This window comes from Scatophagus argus, chromosome 10, assembly GCF_020382885.2.
Source record: "Scatophagus argus isolate fScaArg1 chromosome 10, fScaArg1.pri, whole genome shotgun sequence".
In the NCBI taxonomy this organism is placed as follows: domain Eukaryota; kingdom Metazoa; phylum Chordata; class Actinopteri; family Scatophagidae; genus Scatophagus; species Scatophagus argus.
The window spans coordinates 927,501-954,279 of NC_058502.1; the positions used below are offsets into that span (position 1 = coordinate 927,501).

General features: G+C 48.2%; 1 protein-coding gene across 2 annotated transcripts in view; it reads right to left on the reverse strand.

Annotated features, from left to right (window-relative positions):
• The window catches only part of LOC124066550 (spectrin beta chain, non-erythrocytic 1), an 83,935-nt gene that overhangs the window by 39,816 nt on the left and 17,340 nt on the right, over positions 1 to 26,779 (reverse strand). Inside the window, exon 2 of one of the 2 annotated variants that reach the window (XM_046403040.1) lies at positions 17,608 to 17,912. In XM_046403040.1, the coding sequence (XP_046258996.1) occupies positions 17,608 to 17,755 (148 nt within the window). In that variant the 5' untranslated portion in view covers positions 17,756 to 17,912. Of the gene's footprint in view, positions 1 to 9,398; positions 10,284 to 17,607; positions 17,913 to 26,779 lie in introns of those variants that run through there. The other variant, XM_046403039.1, reaches the window with a different exon arrangement.

The window sequence follows — 26,779 nt, forward strand, 5'->3', positions numbered from 1 at the left end:
AATCTGTATTTTAATCAAAGCATAATTAGGTGTTTTCAGTGTTTCTAACCGCTGAACTGATGAATCAGACAGGAGCCAACAGATTAGTGGAACATGAGAAGCTGCTGCTGGCGTGAAGCCTCACAGCCTCCGACTGAAGCGGCTGCTCCTCTTATTTATTTTTAGATTTATTATATTCATCATGTTTTTGCTCTTTTGTCCTCGTGAAGCAGCGGACAGGACGTTAGGACTGAGGCAGGTGAAACACGGCTGCCTCGCTCGTCTCCGGCGAGGGTTTCGACGTCGGCACGAGTGAAGTGTGTTCAGCCAGCGACGAGCCGAGCAGAATCACCAACTGACGTTTGTGCAGACAAAGTCCACGTCCTGAAGTCAGACGGCAGGAAAACCAGCACGTCGTTTCGGCCAATCACAGGACACAATGCTGAGTCTGTCTCAGCCAATCACGCTGACCTCTGTTATTGTCTGAAATGTGAGACACATTCACACACACTCACACACACACTGCAGCGTATTCCCATCAGAGGCGAAAGTGAGCCAGAACTCTGAACAGAAGACTGAGAGCTGCTGAACACACCGACCCACTGACTGACTGACTGACCGACCGACCCACTGACTGACTGACTGACCAACCGACCCACTGACTGACCAACCGACCCACTGACTGACCAACCGACCCACTGACTGACTGACCGACCCACTGACTGACCAACTGACCCACTGACTGACTGACTGACCGACGGACCGACCGACCGACGGACCGACTGACTGACCGACTTACTGACCGAGCGACGGACCGACTGACTGACCGACCGCCCGACCGACGGACTGACCGACTTACTGACTGACCGACCCACTGACTGACTGACTGACCAACCGACCCACTGACTGACTGACTGACTGACCGACCGACCGACTGACTGACTGACCGACTTACTGACTGACCAACCCACTGACTGACTGACTGACTGACTGACCAACCGACCCACTGACTGACTGATCGACCGACCAACTGACTGACCGACTTACTGACTGACCGACTTACTGACTGACCGACCCACTGACTGACTGACTGACCAACCGACCCACTGACTGACTGACTGACTGACCAACCGACCCACTGACTGACTGACCGACCGACCCACTGACTGACTGACCGACCGACCCACTGACTGACTGACCGACCGACCGACTGACTGACTGACTGACTGACCGACTTACTGACTGACCGACTTACTGACTGACCGACTGACCGACTTACTGACTGACCGACCCACTGACTGACTGACGGACCAACTGACCCACTGACTGACTGACTGACCGACCGACCGACCGACGGACCGAGCGACGGACCGACCGACGGACGGACCGACGGACGGACCGACCGACCGACCGACCGACCGACCGACCGACCGAGCGACGGACCGCGTAACTGACTGAAGCCATATGTTCTGTTCACTCTGCAGATGGATTTTAAGGATTCGGTTGAGTTTCACGTCTAACAGCTTCAGTTGTCTCAGGACTCTGAATGCTGATCGTGTCCTGTTACTAACGTGCGTCACCTGAAGACCAGGTCCCGGTACTGCAGGGCGTCCGACGAGTGTGTGTGACCCACTCTGAATGAACAGGACTCGTGGTTCCTCTGTGCTCTCACTAATGTTATTTCAGCTTAAGCCGTTTGATTTGCTCCAGTGTGCTGGTGGGTGACAGCGATGACACAGCAGTCAGGCCGTCTTCCTCACCTGCTCTGTGACTCACCTCATCACCGACAAACCGTTCAAACTCAGCTTTGGACTCACGCAACAGGAAAACAAGTTAACATGAATTAACATGTTCTGAACCTGCCGCCATCAGGCTCGTCATCAGCCAAACACTGTGACACTGAAGACAACCGCATGAGAGACGAGTAGGACACACTGAAGTCAAACAAGGTGTTTCAGGTGACAAAACTCTTCTGTGGGTGTGGATCGAGATAAAACACACACACACACACACACACACACACACCTCGCTGAGTCACAGTCCAGGTCCACGTCCCTGAAGATCCAAAGCAGCCGTTTCTCCCGACAAGTAGCCACACAGTAACGTGTCCTTGAAGGGAACACGCACTCCGATAGAGCAGCCGAGCCCGTTTAACACTAACATTCCTGCTGAGATAAGACCACAAACACACACACACACACACACACACACACACACACGCAGGCCGTTTGTCTGTCGCATCAGCTCACTGTCAGATCAGCCGTTTGTGATTTAAAGGTTCGGACAAACCAACCTGAACCGTCCAGGTGTCTTCAGGTGGACTGAAGACTGAAGTGTTTCATAAAACGCATTGCGTGTAACTTCAGACTTCATTTCTTGATGGCTCTTGTACTTCACTCGAGTATTTTCTTTACTACTCCACTGCAGTTAAGAGGGAAATATTGTGGTTTTTGCACATGTGAAAGAGTCCAGCTGATTAATTAAAAACATTTCTAATTGTTTAACTCAGTTTCAGTTCAACCCTTTAATGCAGGACTTTAACTTGTACAGTGCAGTATTAGCACTTTTCCTTAAGGATCTGGTGCTTCCTCCAGCGCTGGCCTTCCCGGCGTGGGGCCATGAAGACACAGAGTTTTTCAGCTTAAATTAGCGTGTGAATGTGTGTGTCTCGTCCTGCTGCTCCCTTCACTCTGACACATGAATAAAGACTCCACGTCTTCCTCCTTCCTCCTCACGCTGCGTTTTTCCTCAACTCGTCAGCAAACAAGCGCACTTTTCAGCGTCTCCGTCGGTTTCTGCCGCCAGCCATCGGGAAACAAAACGCCGTCCATACAAATCAACTGCTGCTCATTACAGTCGCGGTGCTAACCGCTCACTGCTGGATGACTGGGATTCCTCATCGCTGAGGAAAGAAACTCCCTCTGGGTGAGCGCGCGTCACACTGCTGTGCTAATCACACAGCATCACGGCGCCACAGACATCCGTCATTATCTAATAACTGCCCTCCAGGATCACAGAGTCCACATCAGGACCTGTCAAACCTGAGCCGTTTTTACTGAACAAACAGCGCGCACACACAGTGCACACAAACTGCAGCGGCACAAAAACCAAACCCTGAGTGACATTTCATCACGGAGGTTTATGGACTGCAGTGAAAACCACAGAAGAAGAGCCCACTAACGCTGCGGTCAGACTAAACAGAATCAGTCAAGCGGTCGCTGTCACTTAAAGGGCGACTCCACAGTTTTGATGTGATGCACAGTGCGTTAAAACAGCCGACACCTGAGGCTGATGTGAGTCTTCAGCAGCCCGAGTGGGAACACGAAGCTGACTTCTTCAGTATGAAGTCCCTGTTTGTGTTTGTGTCGGATGAGGCAGCCAGAAGAAGAAAACGGCCTGTAACTTCAGTGAGGGCTGAAGTCTCACTTCTTCCTCAGATTACTGCACACTGTGGAACTTGTTCTCATCACTCACACTGAGGCCGCATTCATGTCTTCACGTCAATGAATGCAGAGAAGTAATTTTAGAGCAAAGTATCTTAAATTAAAAAAATGAAAGAAATGACGTGTTTCTCATCGTCGGTTCGTCTGTATTTCGTTCCCTCAGTGTGCTGTGGAGGAAGCGTGACGTCCAGCTGCCACCAAAGTTCACCTTTTCAGTTCCCATAAACACCTGAGCTCCCCTAAGACGCCTGAGGTGTTTCCCTCATTTTACTGCTGTCTCTGCAGCTGTTTAGAGCATCAAAACCAGCGGCATTCTGGGAAACACAACGCGCAAAGACAGGAGGGGTGTAACGAGGCATCGATCTCAGGTGAGTCAGTGATCAGGTACCAATATGATCGATGTAAAGGGAAAATATCGATATCATCATCCATATCCACGTATGTAAGACACGCCTTTACTTTGAAATTCCCTCGGCAGGTGTGTGCCACCTGAACATTCAGATAGCGTTAGCGTTAGCATCAAGCAGGCAGCCAAGAAGACGACCGTGAGGAAGTTCACTTCGCTGCTGGGAATAAACCGGACGATTCTGGGTTTCAGAGAAAGTCTGAAGAAACACAAGAAAACCGGCTGGCTAACAAATTATCAACTTCATAAATCATTCATGCTTGGCAGGAACTAAACGTACTGTTGGCTCAAAGAGGACGACTCACCTGACTTTATGTTTACTAAATTAAACCAGAGAATCCAGCTGCGGGCTGTTATGATGTCAGCCCTTTGACTGAACTTCTCCTTTTTTGTTAAATAAAAAATAACTTTGTTGTTCATCCTGTGCAGCTGATAACTAACACACACACACACACACACACACACACACTGTGCTTGTATTTTTAGCTTTTTACTTGGTGATGTTTTCCCTCTCTGGGCTCAGATAGGCCCCGCCCCCTCTGCTCTCTGTGAGCATGCTCAGTGACGAGCTCACTTCAAAGAAGCCTTTCATGCTGCAGAGCTGCATGTGGAAGGAGACGGCGTGATAACACACACACACACACACACACACACACTCCTTCCTCTAACACTTACTCATGTCACCTCCAGCCCGGACAATAAGCCTCTCTGTGCGTCTCTCTGTAACTGATGCTGCTGACTCCACCTCAGCTGAGGGTTTCTTCCGGTCCAGGCAGATGGCCCACATCGAGTCGGGGTCTGCTCTGAGGTTTCTGCCCTCTAAAAGGCAGTGTTTCCTCTCCACTGTGGCCAAGTGCTGGCTCATGGGGGAACGTTGGGTTCTCTGTATTAAGTTTAATAAAGAGTTTGGTCTCGGCCTGATTGGAAAGTGTGATGAGATAACTTTTGGTTGTGAATTGGTTTCATATAAATAAACTGAACCCAACTGAAAATTGATTCCATGTTGTCAGCTTTACAGGAGCTTTACATCACCCAGAAACACGAGACGATCTGAGACGAGGCAGACGCTGGAATCATTTTACGACAAAAGCGTCCTGTAACGTCTGGGAAATCAGCACTGAACTCGACTCAGATACACAATATCTTACATAAACGTTTTCTTTTATAAACAATACATTTCTTCAGCTTGGAAAATAACATCCGATATTTGATTTGTTTAAACCAGTGTGTCAAAACATGAAAGTGTACAGCAATGGTTTGATAATAATCTGTAAAAGTGATGTCAGCGCCAAAGATGCGCTGAGAAGAAGATGAAACAGGAAGTGACGTCCCTGAAACGAGAAGCTGACCTCAAACTGATGCCTTCTGCTGTGTCTCTATGTGAGCTCGATCTGAGGCAGTCTGGAAACAGATTTAAATAAATAAAAGCCTTTCTTTCTAAGAATACAATCATGGCATCAGTGGAAAGAGTCCTGTCCAACAATATGCACGAGACACATGTCCACACATATCAGGTGAGATCAGCCTTTTTAAAAAGCTTCAACATTGTTGTATGACCCTGAAGTGTATATAAAAAGCTACGTCAGAGTGGAGGTGCCTCACTCCTCCTCCTGTACGCCGCCGATGAGGAGGAGGAAGAGGAGGAGGAGGAGGAGGAGGAGGAGGAGGAGGAGGAGGAGGAGGAGGAGTGAAGCACCTCATCCCGCCTTTGTGGGAGTTTCATCAGGATGAGAAGTCTGAGGCTTCCTTTTAATTTCACTAAGAGGATGGAGGGAGGGAAGGGGAGAAGCGGGGGATGATCGGGGCAATGACAGACGCTCTGCAGAAGCTCATGAAACATTGATGAGGTGGAGGAGGAGAAAGAGGAGAAGGGGAGGGAGGGAGGGAGGGAGGGAGGGACGGAGTGAGGGAGGGAGGGAGGGCGGGCGGGCGAAGGGGAGGATAAACACCTTTTAGAAAGAGAAAGAGACAGAAAGAAAGGAGGGATGACAATATGGTTTGGGTGTTTTTTTGTGCTTTCCAGACCATGTCAGACACACACCCTCCCCTCTGTTAATCCTCACACACTCACACACACACACACACACACACACACACACAGAGCTCTGAGGCTCCCAAACCACCAAGCTGACAGCTGATTGGCTGGCCCAGGAAAACACAGGAAAGAGGGGGATGATGGGAGCAGAGAGAGAGATGAAGGTCTTGTTTTGTAAGCATGGCTGTGTGTGTGTGTGTGTGTGTGTGTTCCAATCAGTCAATGATTCATCAGTATCTTACAGTCTTTTCTGTCACAGTCATGATTATAATGTAAAACACAGCGTGGCTCCGCCCACCACACATTTCCAAACACAGGATTGGACGCTGCAGTTGATGGACAGGAAGAGGATAAACTGAAACTCTTGCTGCTTAACATGCAGAGTAAATGCAGCAGGACTTGAACGTTCGATCTTATCCGTAAATAAACCTGCTGTCCACTCATTCATCCATCTGCCGTACGTTTCAGGCGAATCGTGGCCGTCACAGTATTCATGTCGTTTCCTCTTTCCAAACGTGCTCCTGTGAACAAACCAACAGGTTGCTGTAGCCAACCAGACGACTATAACAACCTCACGTGCGACATTTTGCTTTAGTGGTGCAAATGGAGAAAAAGGTATTTGGCTATCGGCTGCAGGAGAATTAAAGAATGAGAAAAAAATGATTTTCTCGTGGCTCACAAACACATCATGATCCCAGTTTCTGCTCAGGTCGCCACCCAACACTTTCCATCAGTTTGTCATCTACCTGCATATCCGTCCTCCCCTCCACAGATCACCTGATCCATCAGTCATCCATCTAACCATTCACAAATCCATCCTTATGACAAGAAATTCTTCCACAACTGAAATCAAGCAGCTTCAGGTCCTGATGAAGTGATCAACCTTTCAGTCACAAAGTCCCTCCTCACTGATCTCTGTGGTTCTACTCCAGCCCTGTGGTCCTGACTGATTTACCTCCACACCAACAGACTCCTGCTGTCTGTAAAAACCTGCCATGAGTCAGTTCAGGAGGCAATCTGATGACTTGTTTCCCTCCATAATTACTTGATTTCTAAGCAGGGCCGTTCGCTCAATACTCGGCCTAACGAGGAGGAAGCGCCGCTTTCTGCCTCCTCCCTCTCACAGCTGAAGCCCTTTGCAGTGCAATAATCACCGACTGCCTCCATATTCATCACCCTGCTGGGACTTGAACCAGCAGTCTTTTAGGATGTGAGGAGCCGCTCTGAACCACCTGAACCACACAGAAACGTACACGCTGTCAACGCATCACGACTGCCCTCAGGAAACCTGGCACATCTATCTGCTGAGGAGTGAAAGGACTTCGAGGGGCCGATAACAGACCAGCGGCGGTTTCTGATGTCTCCAAGTCCTGATGGCAGTTTGGCGAACCTCACGGGTTTGTGGATTCTTCAGGGATCACTTAAGAACAGGTTTATTTCAGACCTTACAACCGTCTATGGACTACTTTGTACAGAACCACAGCTTAAAGGAGCCGCTGAAGTCGGGTGAAGTTTCCGCAGTCTTGTTTTAAAATGAAACATAAAATGTTCTTAAACGATTCCCTCTGCAAGCTCTGACCTCAAACTACATTCTGCCATATTTTGGCAGATTTAATGCAGACTGAATGCATTCACGTCGACGTCCTGAGGCCCTGAAGTCTGGATTTCAAGTCGCACACATCTCAGCACTAAAACTGATCACTTTATGATCCTCAAAGATAACACTCAGATAATCTCCAAAGTCTCTGATTAGACCTTCTGTGATGCCACGCAATACTTCTGTGAACTTCCATCAACATGTCAGACTGATCCATCCAGCTTCCACATGTGTTTATGAAGATATATAAGATACAGATGGACTCCACTGGGATGTTTCTGACATACTGGTTCATCAAAACAAAATATCAGCGTAAAGCCACACATCAGCCTCACACACACCTGCCCAGACCACCTTCACCTGGCCTTGAGCCAGCGAGCTACTTTAGATAGCAGCAGGGACCGAAGGTTTCTGGGCAGGATCGATGAGGCCAAAGCCATCAGCCTTCAGCTAAACTCAGCCTGCCCGTCACTGCATACTCGAGTGTTTCTCCATGAAAAACCGTCTGGCTTTTATTGATGACTTCCATTCAGTTTTGTGTTAAGTGTAAAACAGGTCACTCTTTGCTTTAATGGGCCTGTTCAAGAGGTCACCGACCAAAGGCAGACGAGACGGGATGACTTTCCACTGACTGACCGCTAATGCTAATCAATCAGCGTCTCTGCCTGTAAGAATTCAAAGAATGTTTCCTAACAACGTGACGGAGAGTGAAACTGATTCTAATGAGTAAATAACGACGTTAACTCATCAACCTCAGCGACTGCTGCTGCGCTACAACAAGTGCACTACAGTTCTGTTCAGACGTCAGCGATGCACCGCAGAACTTGTACTTCCTTTGGATTTCATTGCTTGCTAGAAATTATCTGCGCTCAACTACAAGCTTCCTTGTGAGATAAACTCCAACATACCACGTGACTGATAAGTCCAAGGACAAAGGTACAAAGCTGCATATGCAGTCAAGCTTTTTGAGTGAATTTCCATAAGATTTGACGTTAAGGCCTGCACCTGCAGTCTGTCTCCCCCTTCTGGCAGTGAGAGAAATTACACAAACACTGCTGGTGATACAAGCAGCTCCACCATACCGCCAGCTGCTTTAACCTACCGCATCGCTAACCAATCATTCAGCAAATCAAAGACTGTCATCAGTGCGCCAGTGTGGAAAAGTCAGCACAGAGTCCAGATTTAAAAACTGTGTAAAGTGAGAGATTTATGTGACACGCTTACCGCCGTGCGTGAACTCGCCTGGAGAAGGCTTGAAAGCAACATGTACACAGAAGGTTTAAATGTGAAAAATGACAAACTGATTAGATGGGACAACAAGAGGGCGGGGATCAGATGGAGACTATCTCACGGACTCTGAAAAGCCATCAGGGCCGTGCTGCTGATCGGTTTTATCAGCGTCACTGTGTGAATGTGGCCCAGGGTGGGGCTCTGATACGGACGGACTTCACTGAGATAAAGTTAGAACTGCTGACTCACCCACACTAAAATTTCACACTAAGACGCTACAGTGATTTAATAAGAACAAACCTGCGCCGACCACAACCCTGAGACCGGACTGCAGTGACAGACACACACACTGATCATCCTGGAACTAAATCAAGAACAGACAAAAAATGACATTTAAGTGCATTCATGCATTTGTTGTGTGTGTGAAGCTGCTCTTCAGCTGCTGTTTGTCTGTAACTTCTACATGCTGGTCATGAAGTTACTTTCTCAGCCAATTTCTTTTGGCTCTTTTAGTTTTTCAGTTTCCAGGCCCAACTTTGTGAGACACTTTTAAAAAAACGCAGCAGCTCTCATCTGTCTTGTTGAAGTGTTCTGGCTTCCTCCTGAAGTTGTCTGCAGGAGTCTGAGATAATTAACTACAAGACATGTTGCAGGACATGACAATGAAGTCCAGCTTTCACAGATTTCAGGGTTGAGACCCCATCTTACCTTGAAGCTGTTTAAACCTGCCCTCCAGCTGGTTGTAGTTGAAGGCAGCCTGGCCCGAGAATCCGGGGCCGGGACTGGGCCCCCTGATGGGGCTGAGGCTGGGGCTCGGGCCTCGCCCAGGGCTGGACTGAGATGGGCCGGGGCCACCGGACGACGGAGACAAGGGGCCAGCATAATCCATGGTTGGGGAGAGAGGTCCAGGGGAAAGGGGGCCAGGCAGGCCACTGGCGGCGCTCTGGAGCTCCATGAGGAAAGATTCAGGAGAGACGAGTCCACCGAATCATCGAGGAGAAACTCGGCAGAGAAATTCAGAGTAGCTCCAAGTCTTCAAGTGAACAAACCAGAGCTCGAGTTTCAACAGTATTAAGTTGTGTCCAGGAGAACCAACTTGAGCTCCAACAGGATCAACTTGACTGCAGCAGCGTAAAGCTCAGCGGAAACTCAGTTTCAAGAAGTCAAACAAGTTTCCAGATGAATGAAGGAGCTTCGAGGAGGAAAGTCTCAAAGGATTCAGCTGTGGTCTCAGCAGGACTGAGCGAAGGAGGAGATGAAGAGCAAAGTCCCTCTCTCTCTTTTTGTCTCACCAGTGTGGAAGCACAATCGCTGGCTCAGCAGACACACGACGGCGGCAGCATCACGCAGCACGTTTCCCCTCCATCCACCCATCTGTCAGCGTATGTCACACCTTCCCCTCATTCAAGAGTCTCTCTCACACACACACACACACACACACACACACAGCTCCTGTCTGAAGAACCAGCACAATGAAAAGGTGGAGCGAAGAGCACTGCAGCGAGAGAACGAGTGCAGGAAACGGAGGGAGAGACGGAGGGAGGTGGAGAATGAAAGCGTGGGTTTGTCCTCCGGCGTGCAGCAGCAGCAGTGGCAGCTCTCAGACGCTGAAAACACCTTTCAGACAAGAGGAGGGAGGAGGAGGGGGGAGGGGCCGCCAGCAGGAGCAGATACTCCTCCCAGCGGCCAATCACAGCCCTCGCTTTCATGGGTGATGTCATTGACTCGTTAGCATACGGGGCGGAGCGTGAGGGAGGGCGGGAGAGAAAGACAAACAGAGGGAGAGAAAGAGAGAGCTGACGGCTGAGCGCGTGTGAACAATAAAAACAGGCTGATGACCACGAAGATTCATCAATCACTTAATCAATTCATAGCCAGTGACGAGAGCATCTGCTGAACATTTATGTCACGATGTTTTGTTTAATTCCACTTTTTAATTTTAAAATGTATTCATTTGTTTGGGCTTTCGTCTGTACTTCTGCTTGGTTTTATGTGAGAAAAGGGAAAATGATGGAAGGTTTTTGGCTGCTGCTCTCTGAAAAGAAGAAAGAAAAACGGACAAAGAAGGAACGTAACACGAAATGTGTTGTTCCTTTTCCAGGTTTACTGGCCTCTCTGAAATCTCATTATTCTTTCTTTCTTTCTTTGACGCTTTAGTTAAGATTTGTAAAATCTACATGTGCATAAAGCCACTTCAACATTTAAACAACATTTAAAAAGCGATCGAAAGGAGAGTTCAGGGATCCTTTACTGATTTGTTTGGTAAGAAGGTTCACTCTGGACAGATTTGACTAACTGAACTTTGTCACAAACTGGATCTCCACTGTGGATCTTCTGCAGCTTCGGTCTGAACGCTGCGAGTCACAGTGTGTCCTCTGTGCTGAGTGAAGTCAGCATCTACACGTCTGAAAGCTTCATGCACAGCAGCGACTTCACGGTTCACAAAACACAAAAGAAAAACCTCGAGATGACCGAGTGTCTGAGACGGAGCTGAACCTTTTCTTGGGTGGAAACAGACGCAAAAACCTCGGATTCATTTTCCAAAGACTGCATGTGCAGAGGGGACGAGTCGAACCGAGAACAAGGAAACAGAAACAGGATGAGATGTGTGTGTGTGTGTGTGTCAGGACTTTTCCTCCGAGCTCATCGCTCACACACGGACGTCCAAACATCCTGAAAATATCTGAGCTCTAATATTAGAGTCTGCTGAGGAGATGTGCTTCCTGTCTGAGCCCTGCCAGCACTTCCTGTTTGATCCTGCTGTCCATCAACAACAACAACACACACACACACGCACACGCACACACACAGCATGCAGCTTCACACCAACATGCAGGAAAACACAGCAGGTTTTGAGAAGAAGGTGGAGCTGCAGGAAAAATGAGGACGTTAAGAATCAGCTTCACTTCCTGCATAACTGAGCAGACACAGAAAGTTCAGAGGTGACGACACGAAGACAATACGTGGAACAAATACTCAGGTGACCCTGAAATACCTGCAGGCAGCAATAACACGAAAGTGTCGGACCAGCTGAAAGACGTACACATCAGAATCAGAATCAGAATCAGAATCAGAATCAGAATCGTCTTTATTGCCATTGAAAGTGAAGAGCTTTCACACACATCCGTTCTCGGCGCCATCTTTGATAACTTCACTGCAAACGTCCAACCTGGTAATGAAGACTCATGACCGTCAGTTTTTCATGCGTCCTTCATGAAGTCATGAGCCACAGTGCACTTTGACAAACAGCACAAGCAGGAGGAGACAGTGAGGAGGTCACTCAGTCGGCAAGGCGGAGGCTTTCCTTCACCGAACTCCATCGACCATCTCCATCACAACGTGACCTTTGACCTTCTGATTAAAAAGGCGCCAGCCGCACCCACACACACGACTCCACTTTTACTCCCTGATTGCTTCACTTGGGTTATTCAGAGACAACAGGACGAGGGGCTGCCACAGAGGACGACTTCCTGCGAGATCATTCAGGGTGTCTCAGGAACCGAACCTCAAAACTTCTCTGGTTTTGACGTGCTAACATCTAACACGTTACAGGTCAGAGACAGTGAAGGCATCACGGGAAACTGTTCAACATTAAGGATTAAGTTTGGATGGTTTGTGGCGAGATGAGAGTCGGCCATCAGCAGCAGGCGAAAGCGGCGTGTGGAGACGGATTATTTTCACATCTAACCAGACCTGCAAAGACAAAGACGCTTTTGTTTCATTTCATTCGTGTCCCCTTTGAGCGAGGAGTGAAGCTCGTCGTAGTTCGCTAACTTGAGTCGGGCCGAGGTTATCGCGTGACATTTAAACAACATCCTGATGACGAGGTTCAGGAACCCTCAGCTCCCAGATCTCCAACATTGTGAGCAGGTCAAAGGTCAGAGGTCACAGCAAACAGACAACAGATGGGCCAAACATTCCTGCAGGACACAAACAGCCTGAGCTCGTCTTGATGTTCTGTTGAGAGTCCGAACATGACAACGCGTTCTGTCCCGTCGGCAGGCTGAGCGTCACGCCGTGTTACCTCCCATCATCTGGCTTCCTCGTGGCTCGGCCCCTCAGGGCGGCCCCGCCGACGAACCAAACGCACCATTCATCCAGCAGCAGCAGCGGAGTCAGACCGCTGACAGGTCGAACGCCTCGGGGAGGAAACGCTTCCCGAAACGCCGCGGCTCAAACAAATTACTCCTGTTTTTGAAATTCCACTGTGCACAGTCACATCAGCTGCGAGGCTTTGCAGCAAGCCGGCGGTGTGTTCAGGGACCAAACTTGTGTCGCTGCAGTGATGAATTTCTCACCGACATGCCGCCTCAGCCTCCTGACCACACAAAGACATTCCTGTGAGGTCAGAGCACCCAACAACAACGGCAGCCATGTTGGAGGAAAATGCAGCGTGACTCAGGAGAGGCGATTACTGAACAGCCAGCTGAGGTTTCACTCGCTTTAGAAAATAAAGATGAGAAATGAGAAAGACGAGAGCTCATTTTTTGTAATTATAATACGACTTCCTCGTCTCCTAACAACTTCCTGTTTGGGTTTAGTGCTTTTTAATGGCTAATCTCGTGTAAATTAATGTAAAATAATTAATGAACTCATGAACTAAAATAATTCTGAACTCATCTCAGAAGGAAAGAAAGAAAGAAAAGAATGAAAGAAAACGAGATGACTGAAAGATAAAACTAATAGGGAGAGTGGAGGAGAAAGACAGAAAAGAAAGAAAAGAGGACAGGAGAGAAGGAATAAGAAGAGAAGAAGAAGAGAAGAAGAAAAATCGTGTTTACTTTCACTTTCTCTGAGTAAAACCACAAACATCCACCAAAAAAACAGACACACCAACATTCCCAGCATTCCACCATCTGGTCCTCTGAACAGGAAGTGAGACACACACACACACACACACTCTCCTGTGACTCTGTGTGTGTGTGTGCGCCCCTCTCTCTGTGGGGAACCTGGACTGTTCCTGCTTCTAATTACTGAGCGGCCAAGCGACTCGTCGTCTCTTTGAAGGTCCAGATTTTTCCAACAATCATCGGTTCTGATAGATCGATCCGTTCCAAATACAAATGCTCATGAAATACGTGATAACTTCCAACCTGCTAAAAGTGAAAAGTGATGCTAAAAGCTGCTTTTGACTTGGAGCTTGAGATCAGAGCTCAGACTGATTTCTGCTGGTTTCAGTTCCTTCCTATGAGAACGACCTCACGGGGGGCTGCAGCAGGTGATCACCGTCAGGCCTGATCACCACCCATCAGTCCCTTCATGTGGAGCAGACTCTTACACAAACCTTACAAGTTACAGGAGGCGTCACACACATTATCCATTCTTCTGCCAAAAGCACCTGAAAAATCGATGCTTCCAGCCTCTCACGTGTGAACAAAAGTTGCTTTTGCTTTCGTTTCTAATGATTTATTACCAAAACTCTCTGACGCTGTCAGAGCCTCCTCCTCCTCCTCCTCCTCCTCAGCGAGCTCGCAGTGGTTATTCCGAGCTGCTCTGAAGACACAAAGTTACCAGAAACACCTCATGGCTGACAGGTCCACAGACGTCAGCGGACACGGTCAGACGCTGTCAGGACCGAGCCGCGAGGCCACTTCCTGTTCAGCCCCCGTTCTGATCATACAGCAACATACAGACACTGAGCTGAGATCTACTGCAGTCTGATGTGTCATAAAGTCAATACACCCCACAAATACACACACACACTCCTTCTGTCTCTGCCTTAGCTGTAAGCGGATCTGCCTACGTTTCCATGGCGACCGGCGGTTTTGTGTTTCCCAGGATATCATATGGAGGCGTAACACACACACTGACAGAGAGGCTGAGAGCAGCAGCACACGTTCAGGTCTCAGCATCAGTTTTCAGCTTTCTGACCACACACACACACACACACACACACACACCTCGACCACACCGTTCTGATCATGTTCAGTGTGTAACAGGGCTGCCACTGACCAGCATGTTCATCATCAATTCATCTGACCTGACAGAAAGAATCCTCATCACAGACTCCACTGACTCTTCTTGTCCAACCAACAGTCCAAAACCCAAAGAGTCTCCATTTAGCCACCTCTTTCAGTGGACAATGTTGAACTTTATTCACTAATGAAACAATTCACTGATTATCAGAGTTAAAGGTGCAGTCTGTAGGATTCAGGATCTGAAAGCTTCTCAGCTACTGCGAGTAAAACTACAACCACTCGTACCAGTTAGTACTTTGGTAACATGCCATTCAGTTCATTAACGGCAGCAGAAACACAGACTGTAACCAAAGGAAGGCGAACACACACGCACGCACACACACACACACACACACACACATGCACACACACACACAGCCTGTATCAAATATAGCACTAATTCAGTGTCATCACCTCACACATCCTCCACCCTGCTGAGCTCAGCAGGAGCAGGAGGAGGCAGCGAGGTGGAGGTGGAGGAGGAGGACGAGGAGGAGGTAGAGGAGGCAGTGAGGTGGAGGCGGAGGAGGAGGAGGAGGAGGTAGAGGAGGCAGCGAGGTGGAGGCGGAGGAGGAGGACGAGGAGGAGGTAGAGGAGGCAGTGAGGTGGAGGCGGAGGAGGAGGAGGAGGAGGTAGAGGAGGCAGCGAGGTGGAGGCGGAGGAGGAGGAGGCAGCGGCTCAGGGAGCACATCAAGACTCCGTCCACATGAAGCAGCCTGCCTGTCAGTGACGAGATTCTGCACTCAGCAGCCAATCAGCTCCGCTACAACAAACCGCCTCCACAAAGTTCAGCTGCTGCAGACGTTTACGATGAAGGTGGTGATCAAAGCTGATGTGCCGTTTCTCCGCTCGTCCTGAGATGTTAGAAACACACTGAATATCCTGCAGTCAACACCGACACTGAACACACCACTGCATCAACGCATCAGAGAGGCTGCATTCACGATTCATTAATGACTTCCTGTTAGTACGCACAGTACTGCAGTACTTTATGTTTTGGACATGTTCTTCCAGTTTTTATTCTTTAATGGCGGCTAAAAGATAACAAATCAACAGAATGACAAGCGTTCACACACTTCAAACTGCTCAGAGAGTCTTTCAATTTAAAATAATCAGACACACTGACTGATCATTTGAGTGGAGACGCCAGGAAACACAAGCCCCGCCCCACATCTTTAAAACACACACACACACACACACACACACACACACACACACACACACACACACACACACACCATCAGCCTTCTTCTGCATATTTAACACTGAAGTGAATTATTCAGTGAAGTGGGACACTACAGGAGCAGTCGGCCATCAGGGTGAAAACAGCAGGCAGAGAGAGAGAGAGAGAGAGAGAGAGAGAGATAGAGTTACTGTAACACACACACACACACACACACACACACACACACACACACACACACACACACACACACACACACACACACACACACGCTTGCTTGCTTGTACAGGTTCAGATATTTTCTCCTGATTATTCGAGCAGCTGATTAAAGATTTAACCTAATTCAGACCACCAAACACACACACACACAAGGAGCAGCGAGCTGCTGACCTCAGATCAGTTTTACTGCTGAACGAGAGAGCAGCAGGAGGTGAAGCTGAGAGGAGATCACAGTTTAGCTGTTAGCTCGCTAAGAGCCAAACTGCTGTCTGTTTTGGTGACTAAAGAGCCACAGTGCAGAAGTTCTTCTTCTTCTCGTCTTTCTGTCGGTTACCAAACAGTTTCGGGTGCATCACCACATGCTTCTGGACTGGAGGAGAACCGATCAGGATTTACATGAAGCTCAGAGCAAGAATCTCCGCTGGATTTGTATCGGGATACGCGGAAGTGTAAAAGGTGCTAAACCCCGGCAGTCTGCCACTCGTGAGTGAGCCTCGTTAGCACTCGTTACCTCCAGACTGTTAACAGGTGTGAAGGCTGAGGACGCCTGCAGCGTGATGAGCGGGAAAAGTCAGCAGGACGTGGGATCAGTGAGGGTCCAGTCAATATCTGATCCACGTCACGCTACGGTCGCTATTTAGACTGTGGACCACGCGGTTATTTTTTGGGCCTCCATCTTGTTGTGAGAGAGGCTTCATTGTTCTCAGTGTTGACACAAAGTGTGAGGCCCCACAGCTTCAGAAACCACTTCGACTCCCACCGAGCAAACACAAGAACAGGACGAAGCCAAAGCAAGGACACGAGGTCCGCGTGGACGACGAGGGCGACAGGACAGAACCAGGATTACGTCACGTAACGGCCGGACTAAACGATCCTCCAGCTGCTCGGCTGCTCTGAACTCAAAGGAAACACGAGCAACCACCTAAAGCAGTTTCCAAAATAAAACACCTCTCAAGCAGACTAAAACTTATTATTAAATACTGTGGCTGTGGCCTAGAGGTTGGAGAGGCGGCTTGTGATCGGAGGGTCACCGGTTCGATTCCCCCACCGGACGGGCAGGAAAAATTTGGGTGTGGTGGAGTGATTAATGCGACAAATGCTCCCCCCTGCCATTAGCCGGCTGATGTGCCCTTGAGCAAGGCACTTAACCCCCCAATATGCTCCCCGGGCGCTTGATGCTGCCCACTGCTCCTGTGTGTGTTTCACTGCATGTAATTTGCCGGGTGTTGCATGTGTGTGTTCAACTAAGGATGGGTCAAATGCAGAAGACGAATTCAGTGTGTGCATGTAAAAATATATATACTGTTAATAAAGTTGATTCTTCTTCTTCTTCTTCTTCTTAACACATTTCCTGCAAAGTGCATTCAGTATTAACTTCAAGTACTCACAATTAATAAAGCTGCCTCGAAGTCACACACACGCAGAGCCGGAGGTGTCCAGTTATGCTGTCTGATTACTACACGATAACGAACACCTGACAGCCAATCAGATCGTCCACACACAAAGACAAATGACGAGTGGACAGAGACATCTTCCACTCATCCGTCCGTCCTCCTACCTGCGAGGGCTTTGATGCGCGAGCGCTCGAACAGGCGAGCCGAGCTGTTCTCGTTGTCCCAGTCGTCGGCGTCCCAGCGGTTGTTGACGCCATCGCTGTACTGCTGCTGGATCTCCATGTGTTCGAACTCCGCCGCTACCGACGTCATCTTGACCTCGCCGTGACTCCACCCTCCGCCGCTGCCGCCTGCTCGGAGTCCTTCCGCCCGCTGCCTGCTGCCGTTAGCGACGGGACGCTCGAACGCACGACCTCTCACGCGCTCTCAGAGCGGCTCTGACTGGCAGGCCGAGAAGCTCGTCCACAACCTGCAGAGGACACAACAGAGACTGGAGTTACGGTCAGCAGACAGACATGTGTGATGCTGGTCTCGCCACCTTCATGTGTGGTCACTTTTCAGCAGCAGAGGGCCGTTCACACACACGACGTGCACCAGTTTTAACACGTCTGTCCACACCGGCGAACCTGTTTAGGTTCAGAACAACTGAGACCTGAAAACAGCGAGTGGCTGTCGTCTCTGAGTATGTGATGGAAGAACTATCAGCATTTGAGACGTTCAGTGAACCTCTGTTCAACACAGTGAAGGCTACACAGTGAATAACATCATACAGACTTAACTGATTTAAAAAAGTGATTTTAAACCAAAGGCAGAAAATGATCTTATGTCCTGCAAGCTTTCACACTTGGTTCTACTTTGTCTGTTTAATAATTTAAGCTAATTTAAGCAATGTTTTTGCTTAAATTATTTACATGTTATTTTAGTGTGTGCTGGTTATGAATGTGTGTTACATAATAATAATTAGCTCCACTGCAGCAGTATTGTTTATAGAGTTCTACTGGTTTCACTGCCAGAAAGTGACTCAGCATCAGTGAGCTTTAATGTGTTAAAAGGTAAAACTGATGTGAGGAAGTGGAGTCAGACAGCAGCAGGCTGCCCTGTGCTGTGCAGGTCATGTGACCGCTCCTCTGCTCTCTGATTGGCTGCAGGTTGTTTCAGCCTCTTCCTGACCCTGCACTATATTCATATCTCAAACTGGGAGGACAGCGCCTCCCTCTGGTCACAACACATTACTACCTCACTCATTGTGAGGCATTTAGGAACCAGAGGTGAAGACGCAAGTGATTTGTGATTATGATATGTTAAATATTCCACTCTCATTAAACAGAAATCTGCTGGGTGATTACACACATGTGTTGATGATGCAGTCATCCAGGTGTCAGCAGGTGAAACACGTTTATGTTCCAGCTGCTGAAACCTCCAGTTCACTCAGAAAACAGTGAACCCACAGCAAATGTGTGTGGGGTTGGGCCATATGAGGTCACCATCACAATATTTACAGTACAGTATAACTTTCAACACATTATATATCCTCAAATTTTCATATGAGATTCATTAGATAAATTATGATTAAATAGATTTAACTGATAAAGAGTTGGTTTTGCTGCTTATCTGCAGCAGTAAAAAGTTGCTGTAACGGTAAAATGTGACACACTTTTTACTGACTGCAGCGATGAGTTCGCTGTCCCCGAGGGAGTCCGAACAAACAGCAGGTAAACAGAGAGACAGCAGCACGACTCAGCACAACCAGTCCGAGTGGATCCTGCAGTCAGCAGACGGCACCATGACTCGACACAAAACACCACACAGGCAGGGATACCAACAGGCAGGCAGACAGACCAACAGGCAGGCAGGCAGACAGACAGGCAGGCAGATAGACCAACCGGCAGGCAGACAGACAGGCAGGCAGGCCAACAGGCAGGCAGGCAGACGGCTGCAGTAGTCAGGTCAGGTCTCAGCCTGAAAACGTTTCTCTTCTGTCTTGAAAGCGTTGTGGTTTGCGAGTTTTATTGCAGATGGAGAGAAGTGACAAACTCGGGGATGCGCCCATAAAATACACTACGAATCAGAATGATAATCAGAAGAAATAATCAACTGACAGTGAACAGCAGAGGTGTTCGTTAACAGGCAGAAAATGTGATGAGGTGAATCGTAGCTGTGGCAGAAATCACGCTTGTGTGAAAAAGGCAAAAACTTCACATCCATAACAGAAGGGCTCAGATCTGCTCTCTGATTGGCTGCTGCTGTTCTCCTCCACAGCAGTTAACTCTCAGCTCTATTGTGCAACACTTCATTGGCCCCGCCCACTGACGTTTACCTCAACCAATGAGATTATTTCTGCCTCTGCAGAGGCCAAACTCTCAAATTCTGTGAGTGTGTGAGTGAGTGTGTGTGTGAGTGTGTGTGTGAGTGAGTGTGTGTGTGAGTGTGTGTGTGTGTGTGTGTGAGTGCGTGTCAGCCTGCTGCCACCCACTTGCAGCTCAACAACCACTCAGGAGCTGTTTGTGTTGCTACGCTAAAAATACAGCGCCACTGGGACCCTGACAGCGTGTGTGTGTGTGTGTGTGTGTGTGTGTGTGAAGCTAACACAATGTGCACTCATTCAGAAGCAATAGAGACACACACACACACCAGCCGTGCAGTCATGACAACACACACGGTTTTTAGAAAGTGTGTCACAGCAGGTCAGCGAGACAAGCGACTCGTCCCGCAACTCCGCTGGCACTAAAGATCGACAGGTTAACTTCCTGTGACAGTGGAGGTAAAGTCTGCACATGCTCACAGACAGACTGAAAGTATGATGTCATGTACAGTCAGAAGGAGGAGGACGAGGAGGACAAGGAGGAGGAGGACAAATGACTGGTTACTCTGTGTGTGTGTGTGTGTGTGTGTGTGTGTGGTGAAGCCAGAGGAAGTGTGACAGATATCTTTAGCGGGATGGAATGGAGAGATAAAGGAGGAGAGTGGGCTGAACGCAGCGAGGACAGAAACAGAGAGAGAGAAAGGACAGGATGATGGACAGAGACAGGAAGAGTGCTGAACGATCTCCTGCTCTCAGCTGCACTATTCTATTCTAATCGTCTCAAGCTAAAATGATGGACTAAAACAATCGCGAGTCGCTGCTGTCGATTATTCTGTTTCTTTTCATTGCACTCTGAGCGTCTCTTTCCTCTCCGTCTCTCGCCCACGTCCTCCCACCTCCCATCATCCTCCTCTGCAATCAGCTCCCGTTAAATCTCTCTCTCCACCACCCGATTTGCCGTCAGCCTTCGCTCTTCTAGACGACAAACTGAAGATTTTGTTGGCTGAAAAAACGCACAGCGGACACTAAAACTCTGGCTTGTTTGACTTTTTAATGTTTCCAGTCGACTCGTTTTCGACACGACTGAAGCTCAAGCTGGCAACAAGCTGGCGTTCCCACCAGCTGATGTAGTACCAAGTAGTACTACAGTGCAGTATTATCTGCACACACCCCAAACCCTCTCACCAACATTTCATCTTTTCCTTTTCTCTCTCTCTCTGTTAGTCCACAATCAAAGAGGGACATTATCGAGTCAAAACCACAGATCTCCATGGTTACCGCTGTCCCAGCATGCATTGTGTCGGAGCCCACTCGTCAAGCTGCCGACAGCAGCACAAAGACTCGGCTGGAGCCTCAGAAGGAGGAAAAAGTTCAGTGACGGCGACGCCAAAGCACAGAGCCGAGACACGAAGACGAGAATGAGTTTAGCAGAAATGGACCACATTACATCACATTCCTGGTTAGTTCTGAGAGTTAAAACAACAGAGACACGTGTTGCAGATGCATCCGTTTCCTTCTAATGGCACAGAAAGAAAACTTTAGTGTGAATTTAATCTAAACTACAGTAAGAGACAAAAGGAAACAAACAAAAACGTTATCAATATTCTCTGAGCCACTCCTGTTGATTGGAAAATCTGAACAGCTAACTCCTAAACACCTCAGAAACTCTGAAATCAGGACTCCAACCCTCACGAAACCACTGACACGATTAAAGCATTATGGAATTAGCTCGTTAGATCAGCTAACCGGTTAACTGACTGACCGTGGCAGATCAATAACTGCAAGTTTTCCTCAGTGCTGCTTTAGTCGAGTGAGCTGGCAGAACCTCAGAACTGTGACGTCCTGCAGCAGATGGACTTCGCAGCTCTGGAAATAACCGACGAGGACAGTTTTAAAGAGCTGAACGCAGCCCTGCAGCAGAGATGTGGCACAGAAGGAAAACAGATGGATTTAAGTGTCTCCGTTTTGCCATTCAAGTATCAATTGCTCACCATGGCAACACCATGGAAACCCAGCAGAGTCCAGAGCGGCGTTCAAACTCCCACACAGGCCGAGCCGCCGCTCTGCAGCTACAGCTCTCCCATTAACTGTACAACACACACACACACACACACACACGGTTTCACATTCAACCGTGCAGCACTTGTTTGAACAAAAGTCTCTCTGTGCGGCTGCAGTGTCACGTTTTCACCAATAAAGAAATCAGACTCAGGTGTGTTGATGTGGATTTATGAAGGTGTCACTTCATAAGGCCTCGCAGACATTTTTCAAACAAAAACTAAATCATGGAGGTGTAAAATGAAGGCCGATGCTGTCCTTCATCTTTTCGTCTGTTCAGGTGTGTAAACATTAAATATACGATCAGTATCAGCTCATACATGTTCCAAATACTTTGTGTTTTTGTCTTTTCCTTTCACGTGTGACATGACTTCACACAGAGCAAACAGAAAGGGGACAGACAGAGGACAGAAAGTAGACAGACAGATTGATTTGATTCTTTCCTTGTTGCACAGCAGACAAACTGAACTCGGACATGAAGGCAGCGAAGCTGACAATAAGGTAACTGAGAGAACGAGTCTGATTCAGGGAGGCTTTAATGTATTTCTAGATTTTGGATGACATTTATCAATTTGGTTTTTAAGGGCTGAAATTACAGCAAGCACTGATACACATCATGTTGGAACCAAACCAGAGCGTCTTCAACAGTTTACGTGAGAGTTAACAAGACGTGAAGCCAGAACCGGAGCTTTGAACTGGGATAAATTCATTTTATTTTAGTTTAAAACTGACTCGTCTGTTTCAGCAGATTAGGACACACGGTTCTGTCCAGGGTTCTTTTAAGAAAACACACACACACACACACACACACACAGGTGTATATTTAGCACGTGTGTGTGTGCTGGATGAAGGAGTCATCCATCACAGCCTCCTCTCTGCAGTCTTATGTGGGCCACTCTGAGCCATGTAGGACAGCAGCAGTTATCTGACCCGACGCCATCACACTGAAACAGCATCAAACACACAGCACGGGTCTGAGGAGGACAGGAACAGGAAGCGAGAGATGCAACAGAACCTTCTGACAGACGGTCAGCTGCACTGACGTAATACTGCAGTTTCCAGAAGCACAGAAACGCACCAAATTCTGACGGAGCCAACAGTCACGTCACCAGCAAAGATCTGAGCCAATCAGAGGCGTCCGCTGTCATACCAATGAGGTCACGTGAGCTGCGTCATCTCTGTTCAGCGGAGTTAGCATACATGCTAGCATCAACTGCTAACCGCGTTGTGTGATGATTTTCAAGCAGAACCAGGACGCCTTTAATATGAGCGCCAGGTTAGGAACGCCAGGTCTTCTGTCCGCTTCCAGGCTTCAGCCGGAGCTGTCGGGCTCTTCTTCCTTCCTGTCGAATCCTCAGAAAGCGTTTGTTAAAATGACAGCGTACAGACAGACGCGTCATTATCTTCCCGCCTCAGCTTTGTTGTGACAAGGACAAAGTGACACATTAAAAAGCATCTGCGAGCGAATCACAAAGAGACAAAGACGGCCGCTGAGTTCAGGCTCTTCCAGCAGCCACGTTTGGATTTTTACACACTTCAGCTGGCGGCTCTTTACTTCCTGTTTCCACTCCCACATCACACCAACCTCTGCTGTTCATATCCACAACCTTCACTGCACGACAGTCAGATGTGAGCCAATCGATCACTTTGTCAATGAAAGTGAGGAAAGAGCAGAGAATGTAAAATACTCGCAGCAAATCTTTTCTGACAGAGTTAGAAGGTCTGCAGGACAGTCGGCGTCTCTGCTCCCCTTAATTAGGTTATCTGAGAAGGTTAACTGCTAATGCACTTAGCGGTTGCCGTGGTTACACTGATAAATCAATAGCGCAGCGGAGCGTTAACAGAAACGTTTCCGTTGACGTGTTGCCATTCAGTCGACTGCTGCTGCAGTCATAAACTTTACAAGGAAGAAGTGACTTTACAGTTTGACGAAAGGCACAAAAACACGAAGAAGCAGAAACAAAAGACCAGCGTGAAACCGCGTCATTTAATTCCTCATTAAAGGGACAGTTCACCCTGAAGTCAGAAGCAGGTGTTTCCTGAGAGCAGGTGCAGTGATACGGTGTGGTGCGTCACAGAGAAAATAGTTCCTACATGAAGCTGTGGATTACTGAGCAGTGTTTCCTCCATTACTGAATCCTTTTTTACTTCCAAATATAACACCAAATGTCCATTCACTGCTTTATTTGAAATCCCAGGTTTGTTTCCTAACTTGATTCTTGGATCAAAATGAGGCCAGTGTGATAAATAACTGAAATTATCCTTTGAAAGAAAAGAAGCTCAACCAGCTTCAGCTTTGAGGTCAAAGGAAAACACGACAGAAATCGAGACCACGAGAGGCTTATGGTGTTTTCACTGCAGCTTAGAAACCATTGGTGGGCCTCCCTGTTTACTGTAGCAGATATGATTATCTGTTGTAATGCACTGCAGCAGATGTAAACATTCGACGTGTTTCATACGGCGGCGGATGCTCTGAATGAGATCACTTCCTGGGGATCAGATGTGCTGTGTGTGAGCCGCGGCTCGTCCTTCCATCAGAGGTCAATCGGCGACGTGCAGCCTGGAAACACAATCCACAGCTGCCTCATCCGGGCACACGCCCCGATCCATCGATCCGCGGGACGGTCGATAACGACGCCAAAATAAAAGCACGGGTCAGAATCTGAGCGCTGGAATTACAAAATAAAAGCTTCTCTGAAATCTGCGCTGGCGGCTTCAAGTTACAACAGAGCTGTGTAACTGACATGAAATATATTTCCTCTGGGGTACGAATACGGCAGACGTTCTCTGATTCTCTCTGACTATCTTGTGAATCTTCTCAATGATCTTCGGTTGTTACAGAGTGAAAAGCAATCTGGAAAAAGTTTAAAAATCCAAAATGTTGGCTCTTCATCTGTGGAGAGTGTTGGTGCTCAGCAGTGCATCTGTGAGGAAATTCATTTATCCAACCTGAACATCAGCACATGAATGCAGCTTACTGACAGGAAGACAGAAAGAGCAGAAAAATCCAGACAAACAGAAGGTTGGGCTCCGATTAAATCCTGCAGAAATACATGAATTCATTAAGCTGCAACACTAACGAATCCCTAATCTGTAATTTACTTTGTTTTAACCACTTGAGTTGTAGTTATTCTACTCTAAAGGCTGTTTAATTGCATTAATCTGCTCAAATCAGAGTGACTGTTTGGGGATCAATACGGGGCTGATTTCATTCTCTGAGGGTCTGAGAGGAAATTTCACTGTGTGGATCAACAACCGTGAGCCAAATCACAAAGAGAGAATGAAGAACTGAGGACTGAAGCTGCTGTTTGGCACACACACGCACACACACACACACACACACACTCAGTGTAGGTTTTCATGCCCAGTGAGGACATTACACAGACTTACATTCATTTCCTGCAGACTTACTCAAACCAAAACCATAACTTGCCTAACCCTGACCTTTGACCTTTACCCTGACCTTAACCTGAACCTCAAACTCAACCTCACCTTAAACCTCAAACTCAACCTCACCTTAAACCAAGTCTACACTCTAAAAGTTATTCAGGTCCCCATGAGGACTTGCATTTTGTCCCCACAAGGTAGGTGATTCTCCACGTGTAGCTGTGCAAACAGGTTGTTGTCCCCATGAGATCATAAAGACACATACACACACACAGGCACACACACAGACACACACAGACACACACACAGACACACACAGACACACACACAGGCACACACACAGACACACACACAGACACACACACAGACACACACCAGGCTCTATCCAGGGCTTAAGCTGGATGAGATAAAAACCATTCAGTCAGTTTCTGGGGCCTCTCAGCTCCATCATGTGAGACAATATCCAACACACACACACACACACACACATACACACACACACACACACACACACACACACACACACACACACACACACAAAGGGTGAGGGAATAAAAGGCTGAAAGCGGAGCAATGTGTCACCAGTCGGACGGGATGAGGTCACACTGCTGAGCTGCTGAGAGGAAGGACGAGCGAGCACGTGTGTGAGTGGGAGGGGGAGAGAGAGAGGAAAAACTGAGACATGGACCCTGTTTCCATCTGATCTGAACATATGATCTGTGTGCGGGTTGGGGTTAAAACTCATCACCTGAGCAGCTTGGACAATTAGCAAATTCTGAGATCTTACAACAAGCTAGTGATCAACACCAGGCGTACGTCATCGTAACCACACGGCGAATCCACGCCACACATTACCAGGTGAGAACAGCTGTGACTGGACAGGTGAGATTTAAAAACACCTGCCACAACATGTGCTTTCCTACTCCTGCTGCTCTCAGCATCCAATCAGCTGCAAAGGGCGTCCAACATGGCCGCCAGAGCAGGACAGTGACCATCTCTCACACACACAGCCCAGCATTAATTGCTATGGTGTAATGTGTGTAATGTGTGTGTGTGTGTGTGTGTGTGTGTGTGTGTGTGTGTGTGTGTGTGTAATGAGTGTGTGTGTGTGTGTGTGTATCCACCCCTCAGCAGCTTGTTGACCCTGCATTCCTCCCACACAGGAAATCTCACAGGAGGAATGAGGCATTCTGGGATACACAAGCGCACTGCTGAGCCTCTCATGGAAACACAACCAGACTCCGGTTAACCAGCTGAACAGATTTTACTGTTTCTGAGAGCTGCTGACCAAATCAAAGAACATCAGCCGAACTCTCAAAGCCGCGAAGATCCCGAGTCAAACACACACTCCTCGCTTCCATCTGCAGCGACGGGTGCACACTGTTTTCATTATTCATCTTCTGCCACTTCCTCTCTGTCTCAACGCTTTGTCTGGGTCTCTGCTCACAGCCTCAAACCGACCTGAACCGAGCCGAGCCGCCACAGACCGAACCGGCTCGTCCAGACCGAACTGAAGCAGCTACACGCCGCTGCTCGCAGCTGAGCGGCTGCTCGCCATCAATAAGTCATGTGGTCGCGTTAGCTCACTC